At 38.1% G+C, this 24,178-nt stretch overlaps 1 protein-coding gene across 12 annotated transcripts in view; it reads left to right on the forward strand.

Annotated features, from left to right (window-relative positions):
• Positions 1-24,178, forward strand: part of LOC129754241 (putative 1-phosphatidylinositol 3-phosphate 5-kinase) — a 303,435-nt gene that overhangs the window by 24,798 nt on the left and 254,459 nt on the right. For 11 of the 12 annotated variants that reach the window (XR_008738989.1, XM_055750183.1, XM_055750188.1 and 8 more), the window contains exon 1: positions 4,121-4,467. The exons of the other annotated variant lie outside the window; for it this stretch is intronic. Coding sequence is in view for 10 of the 11 variants with exons in the window: in XM_055750183.1 (XP_055606158.1) it covers positions 4,174-4,467 (294 nt within the window). In the remaining variant the exon portion in view is untranslated. Of the gene's footprint in view, positions 1-4,120; positions 4,468-24,178 lie in introns of those variants that run through there. 12 annotated transcript variants of the gene reach the window in all.

Genomic DNA, 24,178 nt, shown 5'->3' on the forward strand with positions numbered 1-24,178 from the left:
TGAATATTTATTAAAGATTTCCAGTATTTACGGTAATATATTTTGAAATTTACATCCCTGTGTATTTTTACACGACGGTTTATGTCATCCGATTTCGTGCATTGTTTTCGATTTCAATTTACACACACAAAACTTTCGGGGCTCCACTAAGCAAAATTTCGCTGTTACTTTCCGTTAGCAAAAATATTTTTTTACTGTTGAGTTAGCAAAAAGCTAAATTTACTTGATTTTAGCAAAAAGAAAGTTCATTTTGCTTGATTTTAGTAAAACGAAGGTTTTCTACACACAAAACTTTCGGGGCTCCACTTAGCAAAATTTCACTGTTACTTTCCGTTAGCAAAATTTTTTTTTTACTGTCGAGTTAGCAAAAGGCTAAATTTACTTGATTTTAGTAATTTTAAAGTTTATCTTGCTTGATTTTAGTAAAACGAAGGTTTTTAGCCGCTTTGTGTACAGGCAGCAGCCGCCGTGTGTTGGGAGGAAAAAAACAAACTGACACGACTGAGCGCGGTTCCGAAAGTTCGATTCTGGTGGTTCTAAAGATGACTAAGTCAACTACGATATACCTAATCGACGCCGGAAGCGTACAGGTAAGGTCAATTATAAATTATGAAGATTTTCCAACTTTTTAATTTCAAAATTGTTTATTATTTTTCTACCAGGTTACAACTTCAAAAAGAAATCCTCAACAATCTGGAAATGGAAATAGTCGAGACTGAAAACTCAACGAGCTCCATCCGACCCACAACTTAGTGCATTCGTTGGTAAGAATGGCATTGCATTCCGCTCGCCGGAAGGTGCGTCCCCAAGATCGGAACTTCTGTTCTACAAAGTGTCAAATTTTTTAAGAAAAATGTGAAAAATAAATTAAAAGTGAATGAAATTTGAGTATTGTATTTAATAATCAAACATTCCCCCTAAATCACTAGAGAAAAAAAACCATAAATTTGGAAATTTCCGGTCCGGGCGATCTTTTTCTCCGGTTTTTGCTAGAAAAGTGAGCAAAAATTGCGGCGGCTAAATTTTTCTCTCATTTGCTAAAATTTTAGTTCGAAAAAATTGCTAAATTGATTGCTAAGATTTTAGCTGGTCAAATTTGAGCAAAATTTTGCTAATTTCCGGCCTTGAAAGTTTTATGTGTAGCCGCTTTGTGTACAGACAGCAGCCGCCGCGGATTGGAAGAAAAATAGCGCGCGTTGCCGAAAGTTCGATGTTGGTGGTGTTAGAGGTGGCTAAGTCAACAACTAAATACTAACCAAATCGACACCGGATGCGTACAGGTAAGGGCCGATTATGAATTGTACAGATTTTCCGATTTTAAATTCAAAATTGTTTGTTTGTTTTTCTTCCGACCAGGTTACAACTGCAACAGGAAACTCGCAACAGACAGGAAATGAAGGGGGACCACAACTGGAATATCAACGAACTGCATCCGGCACACACTCCGGTGCATTCGTTGAAGTAAATGGCTCGGCAGTTGGCTCGCCGGAATCGGAACTTCCGTTGTACGAAAAGTGTGAGAGAAAATAGCAAAAAAATGTGAAAAATAAAATGAAAGTGAAGGAAATTTGTGTATTCTATTTCACAATCAAACATTCTCCCTGATTCTCCAGAGAAAAAAAAACAATAAATTTTGAAATTTCAGAACCAGCGAACTTTTCCTCCGGTTTTTGCTAAAAATTTGAGTAAAAATTGCGGCGGCATAACTTTTCGCTCGTTTGCTAAAATAATAGTTTAAAAATATTGCTAAATTGATTGCTAAGTTTCTATCTGGTCAAATTTGAGCAAATTTTTGCTAAATTTCGGCCTTGACAATTTTGTGTGCACGTTTCAAAAATTACATCCTTGAAACAAATACATCGCCGTAGAAATTTATATCAGAATCGATGTTCCGTCACAGAGAACAGACATACAAGCTCGAACAAAAAATCGTCAAAAAAGTGTGTAAAATTTCAAATGCTATCATCAAAAATATACGTTAGAAATTGACTACGAACAGTGCCATCTATTACGCCGTTCAAAAGTTACAAATCAACTTTAAAGTGCCCAGTTTTCGAAAAGACGTAATCGTATATGAACTCACAAAAAATGAGTCCAATGTCTCAGTAAAATGGACGGCTCTAATTTATTGCTTAATAAATGAAATCAGAGTTACTTTTAACTAGGAGGAATTTCACTTTCTTTATTTTTGCACTACTATGACAGTTAAGATAACTAACAGCTTTGCTAAAAGATTTCTCACTTCTTGAACAGTAATTTATGTTAGAAAATGCATCTCCTATGTCCAGTCAAATACAAGAATATTCTTGACGATCAGTCTCACCCAGCAGTACTGATTCTAGGCATCTCAAAGCGGGTTACTTTCACATATAACTTTAGCATCCAACTGTTTTAAACTTTGTATTTCTAACAAATTTGATGGAAAAAGATAATAACTTTTATGATTATTTTTTATTATGCAACATGATGAACGTATTATGAAACTTCAATAGCGATTTTCTTGAAGCATGCTAAGCAGCTCATACGACCTATAGAAAACTGACTGAAACTTAGTCAGCTTTGTTTTGACAGTTCTCTTTGGTGTGTTTGGAGACATCTGGTTGCCCAACCAAAAATCAAAAATTGGTTCAAAAGGGTGTTGGAATTTTGGAGTTTTCTATCTAAAATTACGCGAATTTTTCTTGCTGTGTCGGTCAAACTGAATTTTGAGTTTAAAAAAAGGAGCGTGTATAAATTGGTTACACGGAAAAATTGACTTATTCATAAAATGTGTTACGATTACACCTTCATAATAACTAATCGATCGTTGCTCAAAATTTGTATTTCCCCAATTCAATTTTGAGTAGTCTTGGGTCGCCAATATACATAAGAAAACTAAAAGGCGATTATTCATGCTCTGTATAAAAAGTTTGCTGTTGTTAGAAAGCTTTGAACGGGGATGTCAAGAAAAAAAGTTTTTCAAATTCGTTACGCGCCTCATATTGATTTCAATTTTACATTGTTTGAAATACGTTTTCAACATAAATATCTCACAAAAGGTATGTATTTTGATAATTGAACTTCAATGTTTGACTTGACTTTGTGATTTCAGGTATATAGTCCACAGAGTCTCTGCATCCTGGTGTTTCTCAAATCCGACCTTGGATCCAGCCGGAAGAAGCCATTTTATTTATATTTGAAGCTGACTGGAACAGCGAAAGCTATTTACGATAGCAGCTCCGATGGTGTATATGGTTTGGAAGATTGGAAGAGTACACCGGATGGTACGGGGTTTCATTTGAGAGTTTGACGGCTTTCTGTACAGTAAGCAGAGGAAATCTCTGACAAAAATTAAACTTTGAAACGAGATCCTTAACTGCCGTTCCTCTCAATAGGATGCAATGAAACTATTTGACAGGATAAGGCGAACGTAAATGGTGAGTAACTGAGTAGGTTTTCTAATTTCTAATTTAAGATAGAAAATTGGAATTTCATTTTGTTATGTAGTGTCGAATAGTAATTTCATATTTTTTACTTGAATTCTACTTTTTCAATCTGATTTGATTATCACATTGCGAGTTTACATTACAGAACTGATTATTTTGTTATGAATTCAATCTTTTTTTCAGGTTTACTTCATACTGTCGCTGGATCGTACGGATGCAAATCCGTACCGGATGCCGGATAGTGATGAGCTTCAAAACGGAACCGAATCGGCTCAGAAAAAAGCCCTGAAGGATGAAGATCTTCGGCAACCAAGGAACCACAAAGGACCAAAAAGAAGGAAGACTTTTAGTATCGCCTATAGAAGCTATAGACGCGATTAAATCGATCCAATTTTTAACGATTATAAATAAAGAATTAAATGTTGAAAAGGTTTTTTTTTGAAGAAATTCCTTTACTTTACTTTTGCAGAAAAATTTAGAAAATGCATGGGCATCCCCATGTCAAAATATACAGAATTGAGCAACTCGCCGAAAGCTTTCAAATGTATAAAACCTCTTTGCTCACGCTTGCGTAAAGCGCCCTAACATAAAACTAAGTGGAGACACTTTTCCCGAAACTGTATGAAATTTTATACAGAATAGAGTAACATTTGTTACCGTGTAGAATTTTAACCATTAAACGGTCATAACCAAAACCGTGTTGTGATATTTATTTTGAATTCAAGGGTCGTTCAAACAGGTTCAAATCATGAATCTTAATTTACATTCTTCTACGTTATTAACCGAATTTGCAAGGGAAAAAAGTAATGAACTTGAAAGTTTGTTCTCTAAAGTTGTTTCAAAAATGACGCCAGGTGTATATGACAATACGGGAACAGGATCATTATGTGCGGCTCCCATCACAGAAGCTACAAACAAAATTGATTCTCAAATTGATCAACACAGTTCTGGTATGACGAATAATGCTCAAGAAGAAGCTATTGGGAGGACATCAGTAAATGTTATTAAACATTTAAGCACTATCGTTAATCAAAAAAATCTGGTAAGTACAGTTGAAATTTATCAATGACTAGCTAATCCTGCGCGCACTTCATTTTTCTCGTGAGACTATACTGCCCCTATTCGCATATGAGTCCCATGTGCACTTTCATCTTTTTTGAGTTATCGATGGAAAACGCTTCATGTGGTCCAACTATAAACAAGTTTTTTTTTTACAAAGTTTGTTCCCAAAATTTAGAGAGAAAAAAAAATTCTCCAGGTGTGTCCCATGTGAAAAATATTCACATATGAGTCCCAATATTTGCGCTGAGGCCTCGATAATGATGAATAAATCTAAATAAAACTGTGGCCTTGAGTCTTGAAATCTGATTTAACACATTAAGGACTACAATTAAATCTATGTCTCTATAAGCACCCTCAAATAGTTGCTGAAGATAAAGATTGAATAACGGAACTATTTTGGTCCTCTGAGAAACTTCAAATTTTGCTGTCCGATCATAGACAATTTTTCTCTAGTTTTTTTGAAACAAATGTTTCATTCTGGTTTGCCACAAAAACTTTTATGAATGGCTTCATAAAATGTTCAGTAATGAAAAACACGTACTCACAAGACCTAAGCAAAGTCATTTTGCTACGTTTTTGTGCCTTTGGTTATAAATTTGGTGATGTAATTCGTAGTGTCTGGCCATAGACAACAGTTTTGGAAATGCTTGCTATGCTTCGTAGTTGCGGAACCCCATAGGGAAAATCACATCCAAGTATCCATTTTACTGGTGCCACGTGAAAAGTATACTTGCAACGAAAATGGGCGCCAAAACTTCCTATAGAGAGATGGATGAACATTAGTAAGCCTTGATTGCTTTTGGCGCCTTCCTACTCTGGGTGATTCGAATGAAAAAAAAAATGGAAATTGGGTGCCATGGCTTTTATTTGATACGAATAAAAACTAAAAATTAATTTTCAAATTCCACAAAAACATTTTCGAAATTATCTCTACGTTGTGTTATTCTTCGCGTGAAGACGAACACAACAAAAAAAAATCTCATGCAAATCGGATAATCCAGTGAAGAGTTTTGCGTGTTCGTACATTTCTGTATGGGCTGTCTCTCTCCCTGTTTTATATAATACTAGCTGACCCGTTGTGCTTTGCTACACCTTCCGAAAATAAATGTAATTTGTAAAAAAATATTCAAGTTTAGATTTTAGAGAGCATTTGGTTCATACTTCAGAACAAACAAGTTTGAAATGAGAGCTGCAGCTGCAGTTCTGAATTGTAATTCAAATATGGTATATATTATTTACTGAAACTTGATCTATAAACTCGTTTTTCAAGATCTGAAATTTGTACTCTGTACCTAAAAAAAACGTTTTAAAATATGCTTCTTTCTTTGAAAAGCTCTTTATTTTAAATTTACATGGAAGCTCCCCCTTCTTTTCCAATTTTGTCCCCCACCGCTTGAAGAAAGTACGCTGATTTATCTGACTGGAGTTTGCATAAATTTCTAATTGAAAGAAAAAGATTCGCATATTGGAATTTATTGCAAATTTTACTTTATGGAATAGAATTTTTAAAACGGATGAATAGCGTGAATCGAGACAGTTTTTTGAGTATATTCCTAATATTCTGTATTATGAGCTCTTCCAGCTCCTGATAAGCTTTAGATGGGGTATTTTTTGGAGATGAAAAAATAAGCTAAAGAAATAAAAAAAAAAACAATGAAAAAGATTTTTAATAATCATTTTCAAACAGCTTTTTTCACCATCCTCGCCTACGAAGCAGTTTGAATATCTATCCTTTTTGCGCCAAAATTATGTTAAAAAATGTTTCGCCATATTCCAAACTCGTGAACATGAGACATTATAGCTTGAAGTTTTCCCAAACAGCACTTATCATGGTTATGAAAACTATATTAAATTAGTTATGTATTAAATACAGTGCAAATTCCTTTTTTTCTAAAATAAATTTACTACGGCAAAACATATAAATATTTAAAAAAATATCAGTTGCATCACTAAATAAGTTCTCAGCGTTTTTATTATTTTCTCTTTGAAAGTCAAATATTAAAAAATGTTGGCAAAAACAAATTTCTAAGTTTACATTTGTCCCGTATATTGGGGCAAGTGTCAATGCTAAGCTTATTTTCAGATGCGTCAGAGTAATGGCTTTAAAATGGATTTAATACGAATTCCTGTTTTTTGTTCTATCAAATTTCACTGATATATCTGCAGTATTCCTGCAGTATAAATTTATGTTATTTATGTTTTTTTGCATTATACAAAGCATTGTTAAAAGAACATTTAGTAATTTTTTCGTAGAAAAATATTGAAAAATGAGCCGGTGACGGAGCACTTTCGAGGATGCCTTTTAGAAAACAGGATTTGCGGTGGACACCGTATCTCAGCACAGAATCATCTGAAGTAAAAAAATCATAGCAAAATATTTTTAATAGATGTTTTTCTGGACCCCAACGTTTTTATTTAACTGAAAAAAATTTTTATGAAATTTTTGTGGCTGTTTGAAGTAAAAACTACGATTTTTCACGAAAAAATCCGCCATTTTTTATCTGTAAAATCTCTTCAAAGTTTTTTTGAATGTGTTAGACCCTACCCCCCCCCCCCCCCCCCCCTTAAGAATTTTCAATATCCGCTTCAGTTTTAACATTCGGAATACCCCTTCTGGTCTTTCCAACATATTGAATCATTTTGAAGATGAATTTCTTAAAAGTTCGACGTCTGCCCTTGCCCCACCGCGTAAGTTGACAGGAGGGAATATTGTTTTTAACACTTTAAGTGTATACCAAAAATTTCTTGAATATCAGTTCTAAAGTCTCGCTTTTCAAAAACGAAGCGGATCAAAAGTCTCTTTTATGCAGCCATGTAACACAAAAACACTTTTCGTGTTAAGTACGTACTTGAATTTGTATGTAAGCAAAAAGTGCGATGGTTTTTCATAGTTATTTAAAATAAAAAGCTCCCATTTTCATGTCTAAATTCGTTTCAGTTGTGTATTTGGGCCAAAGTAACAATTTCTAGAAGGAATTATAACTTTTTATTTTTTTAACAGAAAAAGTTGAACGTTTGAACATGTTCTAATGTTCCTAGAATGAAAAGTCGAATGCTACCTACATTAACACGATCTAAATATGGAAGTATTTTTGCAAATCTTTCAATTGGTTTTGATTCGATTGATAAAATACTAATCCGTGTCACATCTAGGCGTCATTTATTACCACGTGCAATTAAGCAAGAAAAAAACACATCTAGGTTGCATATCGCCCCCTGGGGGAGGAAGACTGAATAAAAAAAGAAAAAAATCTTTCAAACGTCAAATTTCTCTCATCAATCTACCGACCAGTGCGAAGGTTCAAAATCTTACTTTCATATTTAGTGAATTGCAATAAAACTTTTTTGATGCTGAAAAGCACTTGTTTAGCATGAAACAATGATTTAATTAGGTTTTGTTTTGCTCTGGAAAATTCTGCATGATCAAGCGTATTGAGTTGCTCAAATTTCGTTATAGTTTTGCAGCTGATAAATGAAAATTGTTTGATTAATGGTTGTTCTAAAAATAGCCTAAATAATAGATTTAGATTTTGGGTAGTTCCCATTGACCGAACAAAATTTTTATATAGTTTAAAGTTTACGTTTACAAATCTTTTCAACAATTGTTGGCTTTTTGCCGAACAGTAAAAAAACGATACAGAAAACGATACAGCGAATTTCAGTCTTCCTCCCCCAGATCGCCCCCACTTGCATAAGAAACATAGGTACTTGGTTGAGAAACAGGCGCCTTATTGTTAAATTTTTCCAGCGATCAATGAACAGTAACAGTATGCTTTAGTTACTATCCACTTGCGACGACGTGTCGTGTGCTTGACCATAGAGACGAAAAACAAACCCCTCAGACAAAAGAAAATCTCTTAAAATGGATGCCATGGCTTTTCAATTTCAGATTTTGACAAAAAAAATGTAGGCATATGTTTTATTCGATCGGCAAAATGTCAATCTGGGTCTCATCTAGGCGTCATTCATAACCATGTGCTATACAAATGAGCTAGGAATCAAGTAGAAAAAAAATCACATCAAGGCTTCATATCGCCACCCCTTGCATTGAAAATATTCTTGGTTTAGAAATACGCGCCAAAATATTCCCACTGATCAGTATGCTATGCCATGGTTACTATCCTTTTGCGACGTTGGCTCGCGACGCCTCGACGAAAAACAAACCGCCCAAAGGAAAAAAAAATCTCGAGGAAATGGATGTCATGACTTTAATTTGTTTCGAAAAATTACAAATTTTGTTTGGAAGCCCCCCCTCTCTTAAGTCGGATGGAGTTTTGACTATTACAGAAACCATCCCCGGCCTCAAAAACCCTCAGATGCCAATTTTGACGATGATCGGTTCAGTAGTTTCCGAGTCTATAGGGAACAGACAGACAGACAAACATTCATTTTTATATATATAGATATAGATAGAAGATAGATGAACGTAACAACTTTTTAGGATCTTATAAATAAAAACGTGCTGATTTTACAGTTCATTTTATTTATTCCAATGCACGAAACACTTTTCATTTTCACTATAGAATTTACACTTCACTTATTATTTTATTCATTACTAGCACGTCACTTATTATCAGGGCCGGATTAAGCCATCGGGGGGCTTGGGGCAATTTTCCTCGGGGGGCCCCTATGATTCAATTTTTTTTTTCAAATGCTATCCTTGAGAATACAAAACATTTTAAACATGTTCAAGAACTGCTGATGAGTTCAGTATACTGTCTTCAAAAAGCCAAGTTGTCTGCGTAGAAGATAGTTTCTGGCATTATTGTTTGGCAAATTAAAATTGTAAATTAATCACTTGCAAACGTAGAGTTTAGAAATTTTCCGAAAATGAAAGCAAGGATTCGAGCTGAAAAATGCAAAATTTCATTGATATTTTTTTAATACCCTTATCACCAACTAAAATTCTTCGAAATATGACCAGCTAGATATTTTAAGTGATTTTCATTTCATCATTGATCGCCTAGTGTGTGCTTCATCGGGAAATATTTACCAAATGACAATTGGGAAGTGTCATGAATATTTGAAACATTGAATATTAAATAAACAAAATAATAAAATTTAGATTTCATAGAGATAAAGATGAAAGAGTCTAATAATTCAAAACTGAAAAATCAGGTTATATTTAGAGCCACAATTCAGTGTCTTAAATCTAAATCCCAATTTGAAATCAAGTTTTGAGAAACTAAATATGAATTATATTAAAAAAAGAGATTCTGTAGCTTTGATGAAGCCAAAAAAGAAATTACACCAAATATGAATATCAATTCTATATCTTTAAAATTAAAAAAAAAACCTTTTGATGAGATGTTTATAAATATGATTCTCATCAGATAAAAAAAAAATTGTTATAAAATTGTCATTCTAAATGTGACAAAAGTTTCATTCGATGCCCTCAAAGCCAAAAGCAAACATGATCGATTTAAAAAAAAATAATGAAAGCGAGAATGAGTTTAGCACCTTATACGAAGATCCCGAGTTCTCAAAATACAGAAAAACCATGAAAATGAACTTCAGTAACTGAAGAAACATCATAAAACTTGAAAATCTCAATGAATTGTTTCTGGAAAAAGATAAGACTAAAAATATAGTGGTCATGGTAAAAGCTAATAGTTAGGCGGCCATCAATCGGGAGAAAATAAAAGAAACACGGTTTAACGCACTAAACTTTATTATAAAATAAGTGAACGAAGTGTTCGGTTCGAAGAACTGTACTCGAGTGATGAAAAAACGGTTGCCAAACGATGTACGTTACGCATAACGTTTCCAACGGATACGATACGAGGGGCTATTCACTGTCTATTCTAACACTCCTCCTCAGTGATAGTCTCTCAGGTCCTACGACGACGATAATCCAAGCATTTTTGCAAACTTGGTCTGCTTCGTTGCTCCCAGTGGTTTGGTCAAAATGTCTGCAGTCATCTCTTCCGTTGAACAGTAGATAAGCTGGACGTCTTTCTTCTCGCAGAGATTCTTCACGAAGTGTTCCCTGGTTTCAATGTGCTTGGATCTTCGAGATTGCCTTTCCGAGCGAACAAAGGCAATACAACTTTGGTTGTCTTCGTTGATTATCGTTGCACTCTTCTGCGCACAGCCCAAATCTTTCAGCAGTCTCCGTAACCATATTGCTTTTTGGCACGCTTCACTTAGAGCTGTGTATTCGGCCTCCATGGATGACAAAGTTATTGATGACTGCCGACGGCTGATCCATGAAATGGCCGCGCCTTTGAACAGGAAGCAGAAACCCGTGGTAGATTTACGAGATTCGTGGTCGCCTGCCCAATCTGCGTCACAGTATCCGATCATTTGCTCTTCTTGTCCAGAGAACTTCAGTGACCATTGCTTAGTTCCGATCAGGTACCGGACGATCCTTTTTGCGGCTATCCAGTCGGCTTCGCAGGGGTTGCTGACTCTTCTGCCAAGTATCGATGTGCTGACAGATATGTCTGGCCGAGCATGTACGGCTATGTACAACAATGCGCCTACCAAGCTCCGATATTTCGTAGAGTCAGCTAAGGGTTTGCCGTGGCCTTCCAGCTGTAGATACCCGCTATCCATCGGAGTGTTGGCCGGTTTCGCTTGCTGCATTCCGAATCGATGGGCTAGTTGATCGATGTAGCTGCTAAGATTTATACTGTAAGTCCCATTCTTTCTTTCAATCTGCATACCCAAGAAGAAAGTGAGATCTCCGAGGCAAGTGATATCAAAAGTCTTCTTCAGTTCGTTGTACACCTTCAGGGTTTCGGCCTCTAACTTGCATCCCACGACAATGTCATCAACGTATATTAAAACATAGACAAGATTCCCGTCGACGACTTTTGTATATAGGCACAAATCAACAAGACTTTGTTTGAATCCCATTTCAATAAGGGACTCGTGCAGCTTGCGGTTCCAGCATCTTGCTGACTGCTTGAGTCCATAGATGCTCTTTTTCAGTTTACACACTAGATGCTCGCGTCCTCGTTCTTCATACCCTGGAGCCTGCTTCATATAGACCTCCTCTTCGAGTTCACCGTGTAGATATGCCGTCTTCACATCTAGGTGTTTTAGGGTAATGTTGTGAGCACTAGCTACGGCGAGAAGAGCTCGGAAAGTAGCTTGATTCGTAACAGGCGCAAAAACTTCGTTGAAGTCTACACCGTATTGTTGAGCAAAGCCTTGCGCAACAAGTCGCGCCTTGTGTCGAACGATACTTCCATCAGCTCCGCGCTTCTCCTTGAATACCCACCGGCTTCCAACAGTTTTTCTGTCCGGCGGTAAGGTTGTCAACTCCCATGTTTCATTGACGTGGTGACTCTTCATTTCAGCATCCATCGCCTCCTTCCAGGCGCTGGAATTATCAGATTCTATAGCTTCCTTAAAAGTCCTTGGCTCTGGTCCGGCCAAGGATTGGACGACGTTTACTCGATCTTCAAAACGAACGGGAGGCACACCTTTGGTTGTCTGGTTTGAACGGCGGAGATATTCTTCTGGAGCAAAACCTTCGAGTACCGATTCACTATCAGACGCACCCAGCATCTCGGAAGCGCTGTCATAAAAACTGTCATTTCCTCCAGGCATAATCGTTTCATTTAAACTGTCATCGGCCGAAGCGACCTCTTCCACTGGCTCCTCCTGAATGTTTGGGCTGTTCAAATTTACGACCATCTCCGATTCAGTGCTGCTTAGCTTTTCAATTCCGCGTACCGATTCTTGGACTTCCAATTCCATCTCCAAAAATTTCGCATCTCGGCTTATAACGATGCGGTTCGTTGCCGTATCGAGAAAACGATAAGCTTTACGGTTTTCCTCATACCCAACAAAGATCAACGGTAGAGCCTTCCAATCGAGTTTCCGCAACTTCTCATTAGGTATCTTCACCAGTGCCTTTGATCCGAAAATCCGCAACTCATCGTACTTCGGCTTCTTTCCGAACCAGTGCTCATACGGGGTACGCTCAATTGATACAGAAGGAAGTCTATTCAGCAAGTAATTTGCCGTCATGACAGCCTCTCCCCAGTACCTCCTTTCCAAACCACTGTCAAACAGCAAACATCGGGTCATTTCCAAAAGCGAACGGTTCATGCGTTCAGCCTTGCCATTTTGCTGGGGGCTGTACGGTGCTGTTTGCTGCAGGACGATTCCATTTTCCCGAAGATAGTTCAGAAAAATTGTGCTACTGTATTCCCCTCCACCATCACAGCGAATAGTTTTCGGTTTACGACCAAACTGATTTTCAACGTAAGCCACGTATTCTCTAATCTTTTCATATGCCTCAGATTTGTTTTTCAAAAGATAAATAACGGTGTACTTACTCATATCGTCGATCATGGTCATTACAAACCGATATCCTCGAGGGGTCGGCACATCCAATGGTCCAGCAAGATCAGTGTGAACTAACTCCAGAATAGCTGAAGATTTCGATTCTGATGCCGGAAACGGATCCCGTACGATTTTTCCTTTGCAGCATACTGTACACACCGATCTAACACCGCAATCCAACAGCTTCAATCCGTTGCCCAGCTCCTCCTTGATGATCCTTTGTATTGCATCGGGATGCCTGTGTCCCAATCGCCGATGCCATAAATGCAGGCAGTTATCCGAGTGCGGAACTGTTGATAGCAGCGACTTATATTCCGGTTGCTTCAGCCGATAAAGGCCATCACTTCTTTCTCCAAACAAAACTGTATGTCCATTTTTCTCCACACGGCAGTCCGAGTCGGTAAACACAACATCAAACCCTTCATCGGTGATTCTTCCTACCGACAGCAGATTGCTCGACAGTTGGGGCACATACAACACTTTCTTCAGAGTAACACTTTTGTTTTTACCACTTTCATCGGCTGCTAACAGTTTCCCATTTCCACTTCCACTAGCCGGAATCTTTTCACCATTAGCGAGACACACTGTTTCACTTTCCGATTGTTCCAAACCATCGAAAAACTCCATACTGTTTGTCATATGTGTGCTCGCTCCCGAATCAAGGTACCAACACTTTTCAACCCCACACACACCAGCAGCAAAACAAAGTTCTGTTTCTTCTTTGCACAGTTTTGCTTTTTGATGCTTTGGTTGTTGATGCACTACACGACTTTTTCCCCGCTGATCCGCAATAAATTGCGGGCAAAAGCGACGAATATGTCCCTCGACAGAGCAATAATGGCATCTCAGCGAATTTCTCTTCGGCTTAACAGCAGTTGCCAACACTTTCTCCGAACAACCCATTCCACGATCATTTCTTCTTTTCCACTCATCTAACAGTTGTCCTTTCACGTAATCCAACGTAAGCTGATCTTCACTTCGACTTTCTAGAGCCGTCACTAGTGGATCATACGATTCTGGCAAACTAGACAACATGAGCGCGACAATAATATGATCCGCAAGTCGTTCACCCATCCCGGAAAGTTTATTCACTAGCACTGCATATGTGGCAAGATGTTCCGACATGCTCCCACCATCAGTCAAACGCAATTTTATCAATTTTCGCAAAGCAAACACTTTATTCGTCAACGAGCTTCTTTCGTGAACGCCCTTCAACGCATCCCACATATCTTTTGCACTTTCCGCTCCCAGGACATGACACAGTTGGTCATTGTCCAAAGCTAGTCCGATAGTCGCACGCGCCTTGGCGTCTTTTCCCCTCCACACAGCATCAATGACCTCCGGCTTCCGCTCTTCAACGATTGTCCACAGCTCTTCTTTCATCAGCAGCAATTCCATGCGGAATTTCCAGCTGCTCCAATTAGAATCACACAATCGCTCCATCAAGAGCTTCGCATCCGCCATTTTGCTCTACGAGGAATTTTTCACTATCGAAACTAAACGCGTCGCCGCGGAAAGAAAACTAAACTTTTCTCATCGATTTCTTATTTCTCCTATCGAACCGCGATACTGGGCCCATAACCTAATAGTTAGGCGGCCATCAATCGGGAGAAAATAAAAGAAACACGGTTTAACGCACTAAACTTTATTATAAAATAAGTGAACGAAGTGTTCGGTTCGAAGAACTGTACTCGAGTGATGAAAAAACGGTTGCCAAACGATGTACGTTACGCATAACGTTTCCAACGGATACGATACGAGGGGCTATTCACTGTCTATTCTAACAAAAGCATCACTCAATGATATTAGCAACTCAACTCTGAGATCGTTTTTATTATAACTTGAGAATGATCATTTGAAAATGATATGCTGAATTCAGGATATTTACTTTTGTTATATCAGTTGAAAATGTTTCAATACGAATTTCAAGTCTAAGACGACTGAAATTGGGATGGAAATTCAATAAAGAAACTCTGTACTGTCGATTGGTCCAATTTAAGCAACTAAAGTTTGTTTTAAAGAATTTATTTTCAAAAATAGGTAGAGGAAGGGATTTCAACCCGGGTAAAATTTTTATCAAGCTTCTCTGTTCTCTCTTACAACTAGCTTTGGCAGAATTAGCTGCTATTTAAGTGCAGTAACCTTTACTTGGAAAGTTAACGTTATTATTGTTCAAGACGTTTATATGTAATGAAAATGTGGAAATGTTTTTCTTTATTTTACCTGTTCTGTACAGAATATCCTGACCGACATGTTCCGATGAAAAAAAAAATGAAAATTTGAGATGTTTCGCGTCAGATTCTTTTCAATTTATGTCGAATGTTTTTTTCGTATTCAACTTAAATTATTTTTGTCCAAATTTTGGGTTGAAAATTTTGAAATTCAATAGAAAGATTTTGATATTCTCAGCCCACAAAACTCCTTCACTGCTCTAGGGGGGCCCCTTAACTTATGTAAAAGAAAAACGATTCTAGATATGAATCGAGGCCCTCTTTAGTTGTCATGTTTCAAGTTTTCATTCCGATTTTCTAGTTTTGATTTCTTTTCATAGATTTGAAGAAATTGTAGAATTATGATTAAAGTAATGTTAAAACTTTTTTTCCCTCGGGGGGCCTCCTGAGCCGGGGGGCCCGGGGCAATTGCCCCTTTTGCCCCCCCCCCCCCTTAATCCGGCCTTGCTTATTATTCAACATGAAAAATAAAATCTTCGCGAAATTTTTACTTGGCTGCTGTTCAAGCTGTTAGCTTGAAAGAATTTTCTCATGGAGTTTTCTAGAAGGTTCTAAACTGTTCTACGAGATTCGGAGTAAATATTGTACTAGAAGGTTCCAGAACAATTTATTTTCTTATATTATTGTTGACTCGCGTGCACTCGAAGATTCTAGAAGATTCGATCATCATATAAATGTAGCTTTGCGTAGTCAGGAGAGTTAGTATTGATTCAAGTTTCTAAGTTGTAAGTTCAAGTGAAGTGAAGTTTAAATAAAGTGTTTCAGTGGAACAAGTGTTTGTCTTTGAATTTTGGAAAAGCGTATCCCTATCGGTGTCAGTTAAGTGTGGACTGTCGTCGAAGTTAGAGTTGCCAGTGCTCTGACTAAGTTTCTTTGAATAATGAAAATTTGTCTTTCCGTTCCTAGCAACGGAACATTGGTCCTATCGAACCGGATTTACAGTGCAGTGAAGATACAGTGAACAGAAAGAAGAAACAGTTGAGGAAAAAGTGTAAAGGATAAAGACAAGGTAGAAAGTGTGAAGTGAAAAGATAAAAAGTTAAGTTCAAACGACTAAGTGGAAAAGTAGTGATAAGTGATAAAAGCAGAAAAGAAAAAGATCTTTTGAAAATGCCGATTGGACGTTCACCCACAAGGAAAGGCAGCGACACAGCCGGTGTCGGGCTCGAAGCAGCTGAAGGGTTTGCTGGATTTTCAGATGCATCATTACACCGTATGGAAGGGTTTCCAGAATGTTCTTCGGAGCCAGTTGCTGTTAGAAATAACGCAGGTGAAAAATGTAAAAAATATGAAGCTCTTCTACGGAACCGAGGACTCGTATTTGCAAAGGTTCAACGCATTGAGGCCGTCGTGCGAAATCCACGAATTCAGCTAAATTTAGCTCAGTTGAAGGTGTATGTCAAATGCCTGGATACAGCGTATCAAGAGTTCGTGAGTCTGCATAACGAGCTCAGCGAATATCTAACGGAAGACGATTATGAAGAAAACGAGATATTCTATGGATCCTTTGAGCAGATGTATCAAGAAGTGTCTGCGATTGTAGAGACATATATTCTGGACTTGGCGAAAATACGACCGCAAAACCGCCGCAAGTAGTCATCCATCAACAACCTCTTAAGGCGCCAATCCCAACATTCGATGGTAAATACGAAAACTGGCCTAAATTCAAGGCCATGTTCCTCGATGTGATGGCCCAATCTCACGATTCAGATACTATTAAACTGTTTCATTTGGATAAGGCTCTGATTGGTGCCGCGGCAGGAGTTCTAGATGCTAGAACCATAAACGAAAACAATTATGAGCTCGCTTGGAAGATTTTAGAAGACCGTTTTGAAAATCCACGGGTAATAGTAGATACCCATATTCGTGGACTCCTTTCATTTAAGAAAATGACTTCCGAAAGCTACCGCGAGCTTAGACAACTCTTAGATGATTGCACCCGTCATATTGAGAATCTACGATACATGAAGCAAGAATTAGTCGGCATGTCGGAGAATATTGTTGTCTACCTATTGACGTCTGCCTTGGATCGAAACACTCGGAAGCAGTGGGAGGCTACACTTTCACGTGGAACACTCCCCAAATATGAAGACACTATTGAGTTCCTGAAGAAACAATGCAGTATTTTAGAAAGTTGTGAGTTGTCAAACCAACAAGTAAAATCTGCCCAACTAGTAGTCAGACCTGTTTCATATGGACGACAAACGAACATGAGAAGTTTCATTGCAACAGATGATGTACCAACAAACGGTTGTAATATATGTCGTGATTCGCAGCACAAGGGGTTTGAATGTCCAGATTTTAAGGCAATGGCGGTCGCAGAACGAGTAGAAACAGCGCGTAAGCTTCGTCTGCGTTTTAACTGTCTACGCAATGGTCATTTTTTGCGCGATTGCCCATCTGATAAGAAATGTTTGAAATGCCATCTGAGACACCACACTTTACTTCATGAAGATGGAAGACGGAATAACTACGAAGCGAATAAATCAGTAACTTCTCAAGTGCTTCAGGAAGGCCCTGCAAACGAAGAATTGACATCACCACATTCATCAACTGAAAGTGCAACGTGCTCCATCAACAGTACACCCGTCAGGCGAACGGTGTTCCTACTCACAGCGGTAGTAAATATAATAGATTCTAAAGGAGTGCCTCATAAGTGTAGAGCGTTACTCGATTGTGGTTCTCAAATCAACTTGATAACCAAGAAAATGGCAAACCAAATCGGGGCTCAAATTCTTCCAGCAAATATGAATATATGTGGAGTAAACAACAACACTACAAATACGAATGAGAAGGTTTTCGTCGAAATAAGATCAATGTGTACCGATTATCGTAGTGTGATCGAATGCTTTGTGTCTCCAGCAGTAACCGGAAAAATTCCAAGCTCCTTCATCGACACATCTCGTTGGTTTGTCCCACCAGGATTCCACCTCGCTGATCCTGACTTTAACAAACCACAAGACATTGATATGCTGATCGGCAACGGCCTCTTCTTTCAACTGATGAAAACCGGTTCTTTCAAATTAGAAGAAGGTCTCCCAGAGCTTCGCGAATCTTGCTTGGGTTGGATTTTCACCGGAGAATTAAGAGAAGTTGGCTTTAAGCAAGAATCGAGTTTTGCCAACGTGGTCAAAATAGAGGATTTGTACGATGCTTTGCATCAATTTTGGAAAATAGAAGAAGTTCCTCATTACGACGCAACATCCACGGAAGAAAGGGAGTGCGAAGACCAGTTTCTAGTTACTCATCGAAGAAATGCAGAAGGCAGGTTTGTTGTTCAGCTTCCCCTTAAAGACACCATTGATCAGCTTGAAGATTGTCGTTCACTGGCTTTAAGACGGTTCTACCAATTGGAACAACGGCTTATCAAAAACGAAGATCTCCGAAGACAGTACACAGAATTCATCAATGAGTATCTCCGGCTGGGTCATTGTCATCTAGTTGATGAGCGGCAAGACCCACCACAGCTCCAGAAGTATTATTTGCCTCATCACGCTGTATTACGCCCAGACAGCTCCTCGACAAAATGCAGAGTGGTATTCGACGCTTCGTCTAAGCCTGATAAAGACAGCCTCTCCTTAAACGACGTTCTGAAGGTAGGTGGCAATGTGCAATCCGATCTATTTTCTATAGTATTACGATTCCGCAAGCATCGATACGTCTTTACTGCTGATGTAAGTAAAATGTACCGCCAAATCAATGTTGATTCAGCACACACTTCCCTGCAACGAATTTTTTGGAGAGAATCTCCACATACAAAGTTAGAAGTTCTTGAATTATCAACCGTAACCTACGGAACTGCTTGTGCTCCTTTCCTCGCCACACGATGTTTAAAACAATTGGCTTTAGATGAAAAAGAGCGATTCCCCCTGGGAGCATCCACTGTTATTGAAGATTTTTATGTAGACGACGTGCTATCTGGCGATGACAGTCTGGAGTCAGCCAAGAAACGTCAGCAGCAGCTGGTTGAACTACTTGAACTAGGTAAATTCCCTGTCCATAAGTGGTGCTCTAATTCAACAGAGATTTTGGATTGTGTTCCTCTTGCATTACGTGAACAATGCAAGGTTCTGGAGGATCATGCGGCAAATGAAGTAATAAAAGTTTTGGGCATTATTTGGAATCCCGTTGAAGATATTTTTCTATTTGTATCGGATCCTTTGAACACTTCATCAACAACAGCAACGAAACGCAGCATTCTGTCTGAAATTGCCAAACTCTTTGATCCACTGGGATTTCTGTCCCCTATCATCGTGTTAGCCAAGATCCTCATGCAGACCCTGTGGAAAAGCAAGGTTGATTGGGATGATCCTGTAGAAGATGATATTCAAAACAAGTGGCAACATTTGAAAAATTCTCTTCAATGCATAAGAACAGTGAAAATTCCTCGATGCGTGGTTGGCCGTGAAACTCAAGCTTATGAAATGCACGGTTTCGCAGATGCCTCGGAAGTGGCATATGGGGCTTGTATATACATAAGGTGTATATTTTCTGACGGTTCTGCTGAAATGCGGCTCTTATGCAGTAAATCGAAGGTTGCTCCATTGAAACGAATGACCATCCCTAGAATGGAATTATGTGCAGCTCTAATTCTCATCCGACTAAGCAAAAAGGTTCAGGATGCGATGAAAATGAATTTTCAACGTGTTACAATGTGGTCGGATAGCCAAATAGTATTAGCTTGGTTGAAAAAATCACCAGAACGACTTGAGACATTCGTACGAAACCGTGTCATGGAGATCACCAAAGAATCCAGTTATCATTGGTGCTATGTCCGATCAGAATTTAATCCCGCAGATGTAATCTCTCGAGGACAGCAACCGCTAGATCTTATTGCTAACTCTCAGTGGTGGTACGGACCTAAGTTTCTAACCTCAAGTAGCTATAACGAATTCGAAGTCTTCGACATACCGGATGATCAATTGCCGGAATTGAAGGTTAATTCTATCGTGTCTGCTGTTATCGGATGGAAGCCCCTAGAAGTATTTTGGAAATTTGATAGTTTTCGAAAACTGCAAAGAGTTATGGCGTACGTAATGCGTTTTGCACACAATTGCCGCATCAAAGGTGATGATAATCGAATGAAAAATCCAATCCCTACAATCAATGAAATGAGATGTGCCTTGAATGTCATTGTGAAAGTTATCCAGAAGCAGGAATTTGGAGATGAAATCGATAGAATAGAAAGGGGACAACCATTGAAATATCTTGCAGCTCTTTCTCCAATCCTGGTCGATGGAATGTTACGAGTCGGAGGACGGTTACAGCATTCCAACTTGCCTTATTGTTCAAGACATCAGCTGATATTGCCCAAGAAGAGTCAAGTAACACGGCGGCTTATACGCACACTTCACGAAGAACATCTACATCTGGGTCCCACAAATTTGGTAAATGTTATTCGTCGTGAATATTGGCTGACCGATGCATATTCTGTGGTTCGATCAGTCATATCGTCTTGTGTAAAATGTTTCCGTACCAAACCATGTAGATCTTCACAGCTTATGGGGCAATTACCATCCTGTAGGGTGAATCCAGCACCTCCATTTTCCAAAACAGGTGTTGACTATGCTGGCCCTGTTCTGGTGAAGCAAGGGGCACGCAAACCTATCATCATCAAAGCGTATATAGCTGTCACGCGTGCTGTGCATCTCGAATTGGTAACGGATATGTCTACAGAAGCGTTCTTAGCCGCACTCCAAAGATTCATTGGGCGTCGAGGCTATCCTACCGAGATACATTCTGATAATGGCACTAATTTTCGTGGAGCGGATCATGAGTTGAAACGTTTACGAGCTATGTTTCTAGAGGAAGCGAAGCAACATAAGATTGGGAGTTTTTGCCTGAGTAAAGGTATTGAATGGCATTTCATACCACCTGATGCCCCAGAGTTTGGTGGATTATGGGAAGCAGCTGTTAAAAGTACTAAAACCCACTTGAAAAGGATTGCAGGAAATGTGCCTTTAACATTTGAAGAATATTCAACTTTACTCGTGCAAATCGAAGCCGTCCTAAACTCAAGGCCGATATTTGTAACGACGTCAGACCCAGATACCCCTGAAGTGATAACGCCTGCGCATTTTTTCATTGGACGGCCGATGACCGCTTTGCCAGAGCCTTCACTTGAAAATATTCCAATCAATAGACTGAGTAGATTGCAACACCTGACACTCATGCGACAACATTTCTGGAGATCGTGGTCTGGGGACTACCTCCGGAGTTTGCAGCCTAAGAAGAAAAATCATATGATCCAACCAAATATTAAACCAGGAATGATTGTTCTGGTCCATAACAGGAATTTACCACCATTAAATTGGAAATTAGGAATAGTCGACAAGGTGTACCCTGGAGAGGATGGATTGGTGCGTGTTGTAGATATTTCTAGTGACAACACAAAATTTCGCAGAGCAATTACGAAGGTGTCTATTTTGCCAATCGAAGACAATAATATTGAGAGCGACAAATGAAAGAGGTTTCATCCGGGGGGAGGATGTTCAAGCTGTTAGCTTGAAAGAATTTTCTCATGGAGTTTTCTAGAAGGTTCTAAACTGTTCTACGAGATTCGGAGTAAATATTGTACTAGAAGGTTCCAGAACAATTTATTTTCTTATATTATTGTTGACTCGCGTGCACTCGAAGATTCTAGAAGATTCGATCATCATATAAATGTAGCTTTGCGTAGTCAGGAGAGTTAGTATTGATTCAAGTTTCTAAGTTGTAAGTTCAAGTAAAGTGAAGTTTAAATAAAGTGTTTCAGTGGAACAAGTGTTTGTCTTTGAATTTTGGAAAAGCGTATCCCTATCGGTGTCAGTTAAGTGTGGACTGTCGTCGAAGTTAGAGTTGCCAGTGCTCTGACTAAGTTTCTTTGAATAGTGAAAATTTGTCTTTCCGTTCCTAGCAACGGAACAGCTGCCTCCATAGTAATTCTCTCCGTCCGTCCTCCCAATCCCAAATTCTGTAAAATAAAATTGCAGAATATTAAAAATAACGAATAGGTATACAATCAAATTTTTACTACTCACGTGTAATCAGCTTCTCCATCACCTAGAATTTCTCTTTCTAATAGCACAAACTGTTGGATCCGCGCCATATTGAATACTGTATTCTTTCACATAGATTTTACGTGAATAAGTTATTCAGAGCTATGTGAACATCACATAGAATGCACCAAATCCCTTTGTACTTGGTGGATCACTGGATTTTCACGTAAATCGAATGTGTCTTTTTTTTGACAGCGAACGGCTGTGTGAATTTCACATACGCATCAAATGAATTCTGCGCAGTTAAGAATTTCTCAAATTTTTTAAGTTATAAAAAATTTACCTTTAAAAGGATTTCCTCAAAATTTCGTGTACAGTTTGGTTAACTAACAAATTTAACGGCAAAAATAATGAGAGCTCAATTTCGGAGCAAAAATGTGGATTATTTACAACATTTGGAAAAAATGCAAGTGGCCCTTATTCTGCGCACTATTTTCTACTTGTTCCTAATTCTGCGCATATGTCCCATATTCTGCGCACCCAAATAAAACCAATACACTGAGGTTTTTTTTACGCGGTTTTTTTACACGGTTTTTTTTACGCGGCTTTTTTTACGCGGATTTTCCAATTAACGCGGTTTTTTTTACGCGGATTTTCGAATTAACGCGGTTTTTTTTTACGCGGATTTTCGAATTAACGCGGTTTTTCAGAGAAAACATTCTAAGACTTTTTCAAAGGAAAACACTTAGAATCTTTTTGTAGTTGGGAAGATCTTAGCTCTGAGACTACACACAAAATTTTCGAGGCCGGAATTTAGCAAAATTTTGCTCAAATTTGACCAGCTAGAAATTTAGCAATGAATTTAGCAATATTTTTTCACTAAAACTTTAGCAAACCAGAGAAAAAGTTAGCCGCCGCAATTTTTACTCAAATTTCTAGCAAAATCCGAAGAAAAAAACCGCCCAGAATTTTTATTTACAAAATTTATAATTTTTCCTTTAGAAACGCAGGGAGGTTATCAAATTTAAAATAAAAAAAACACTGATGCTTTCACCTTTTACTTTAATTTATTTTCTGGATTTACACTTGTCCACCAGCGTTGTGAAAACTTTTTCGAACTTTGCCAATAATTACTTTTTTCTGGCGCCTGGATCGGGTTGTTCCGGATGTGGGTAGGTTGACCGTTAGTTTCCGGATGTTTCCATCGTCGACCAACATTAAGCATGTTCCTTTTTCGGAGACTTGGCAACCTCTTAGGTGAATCCCCGGCTTTGGTGTTGTATTCGCTGGGAGCGCCATCCTGGTAAAAATGGAAAATTTACATATGAAAAACTTTAAAAGTTTGTTTGCGTCTAGATTGGTCTTTACCTGTTTGCTTTCCAGTATAGACAGGCGCGGATCTAGAGATTGCTCTTAGGGGGGGTGATTTAGTAAATTTTCAAAAAAATACGGCCAAAACTTTTAAAGTGGTTGGGAAAAATAAAAACTGTGACAGGAAAAATGTTGACGAGAAATTTCAGTAAGTACATCATATATTGTTACACTATTTTTTTTATTTATATTAATAGACTCCTTGTAAAAGGCATAATAAATGTCGAAACATCGGATGAAGAGATAAAAATCGTTTTAAGATTTTTTCGTGACTGAAATCGCCGAAAATCAATTTATTCGTTTTTCTTTTTTTTTAGAAACCTCATCAAACTTCCTAGACCCTCAATTTGTTTGATACCCTTTTTCTATTCCATCTTAGAAACACTTTCTTTGAATCACGCACCAAACAATTCAGAATATTTTCATAGCGATGAGAGTGAGAGTGAAAACCTATAGTTTCACTCCAATTTGCACAAAAATCTACTGTCATGCTTAAGAAAATTCCTCAAAGAGTGAGGTGCAAACTTTACCGTCAACTGAGGCAACATGCATCATTTTTCAATTTCAATCACTTGTAAAAACTTAATATCCACAGACAATCATATCGATTTTACATCAAAAGTTTTAAAAGTGATGGGACTTCAAATTGACGTAATCAGAAAAATAATTGGTTTCACCAGTTATTGTAAAATTTACAAAACCATGCGATTTTAACCCAACTAAGAAAAAGGGGAAAGTTGCAACAAACTCCTTTATTAATAAAAAAAAATGAAAACATTTGAAAACTTAAACTTTTTTATATATTTGTGAT

The sequence above is a fragment of the Uranotaenia lowii genome, chromosome 3 (genome assembly GCF_029784155.1).
Source record: "Uranotaenia lowii strain MFRU-FL chromosome 3, ASM2978415v1, whole genome shotgun sequence".
NCBI classification, from domain to species: domain Eukaryota; kingdom Metazoa; phylum Arthropoda; class Insecta; order Diptera; family Culicidae; genus Uranotaenia; species Uranotaenia lowii.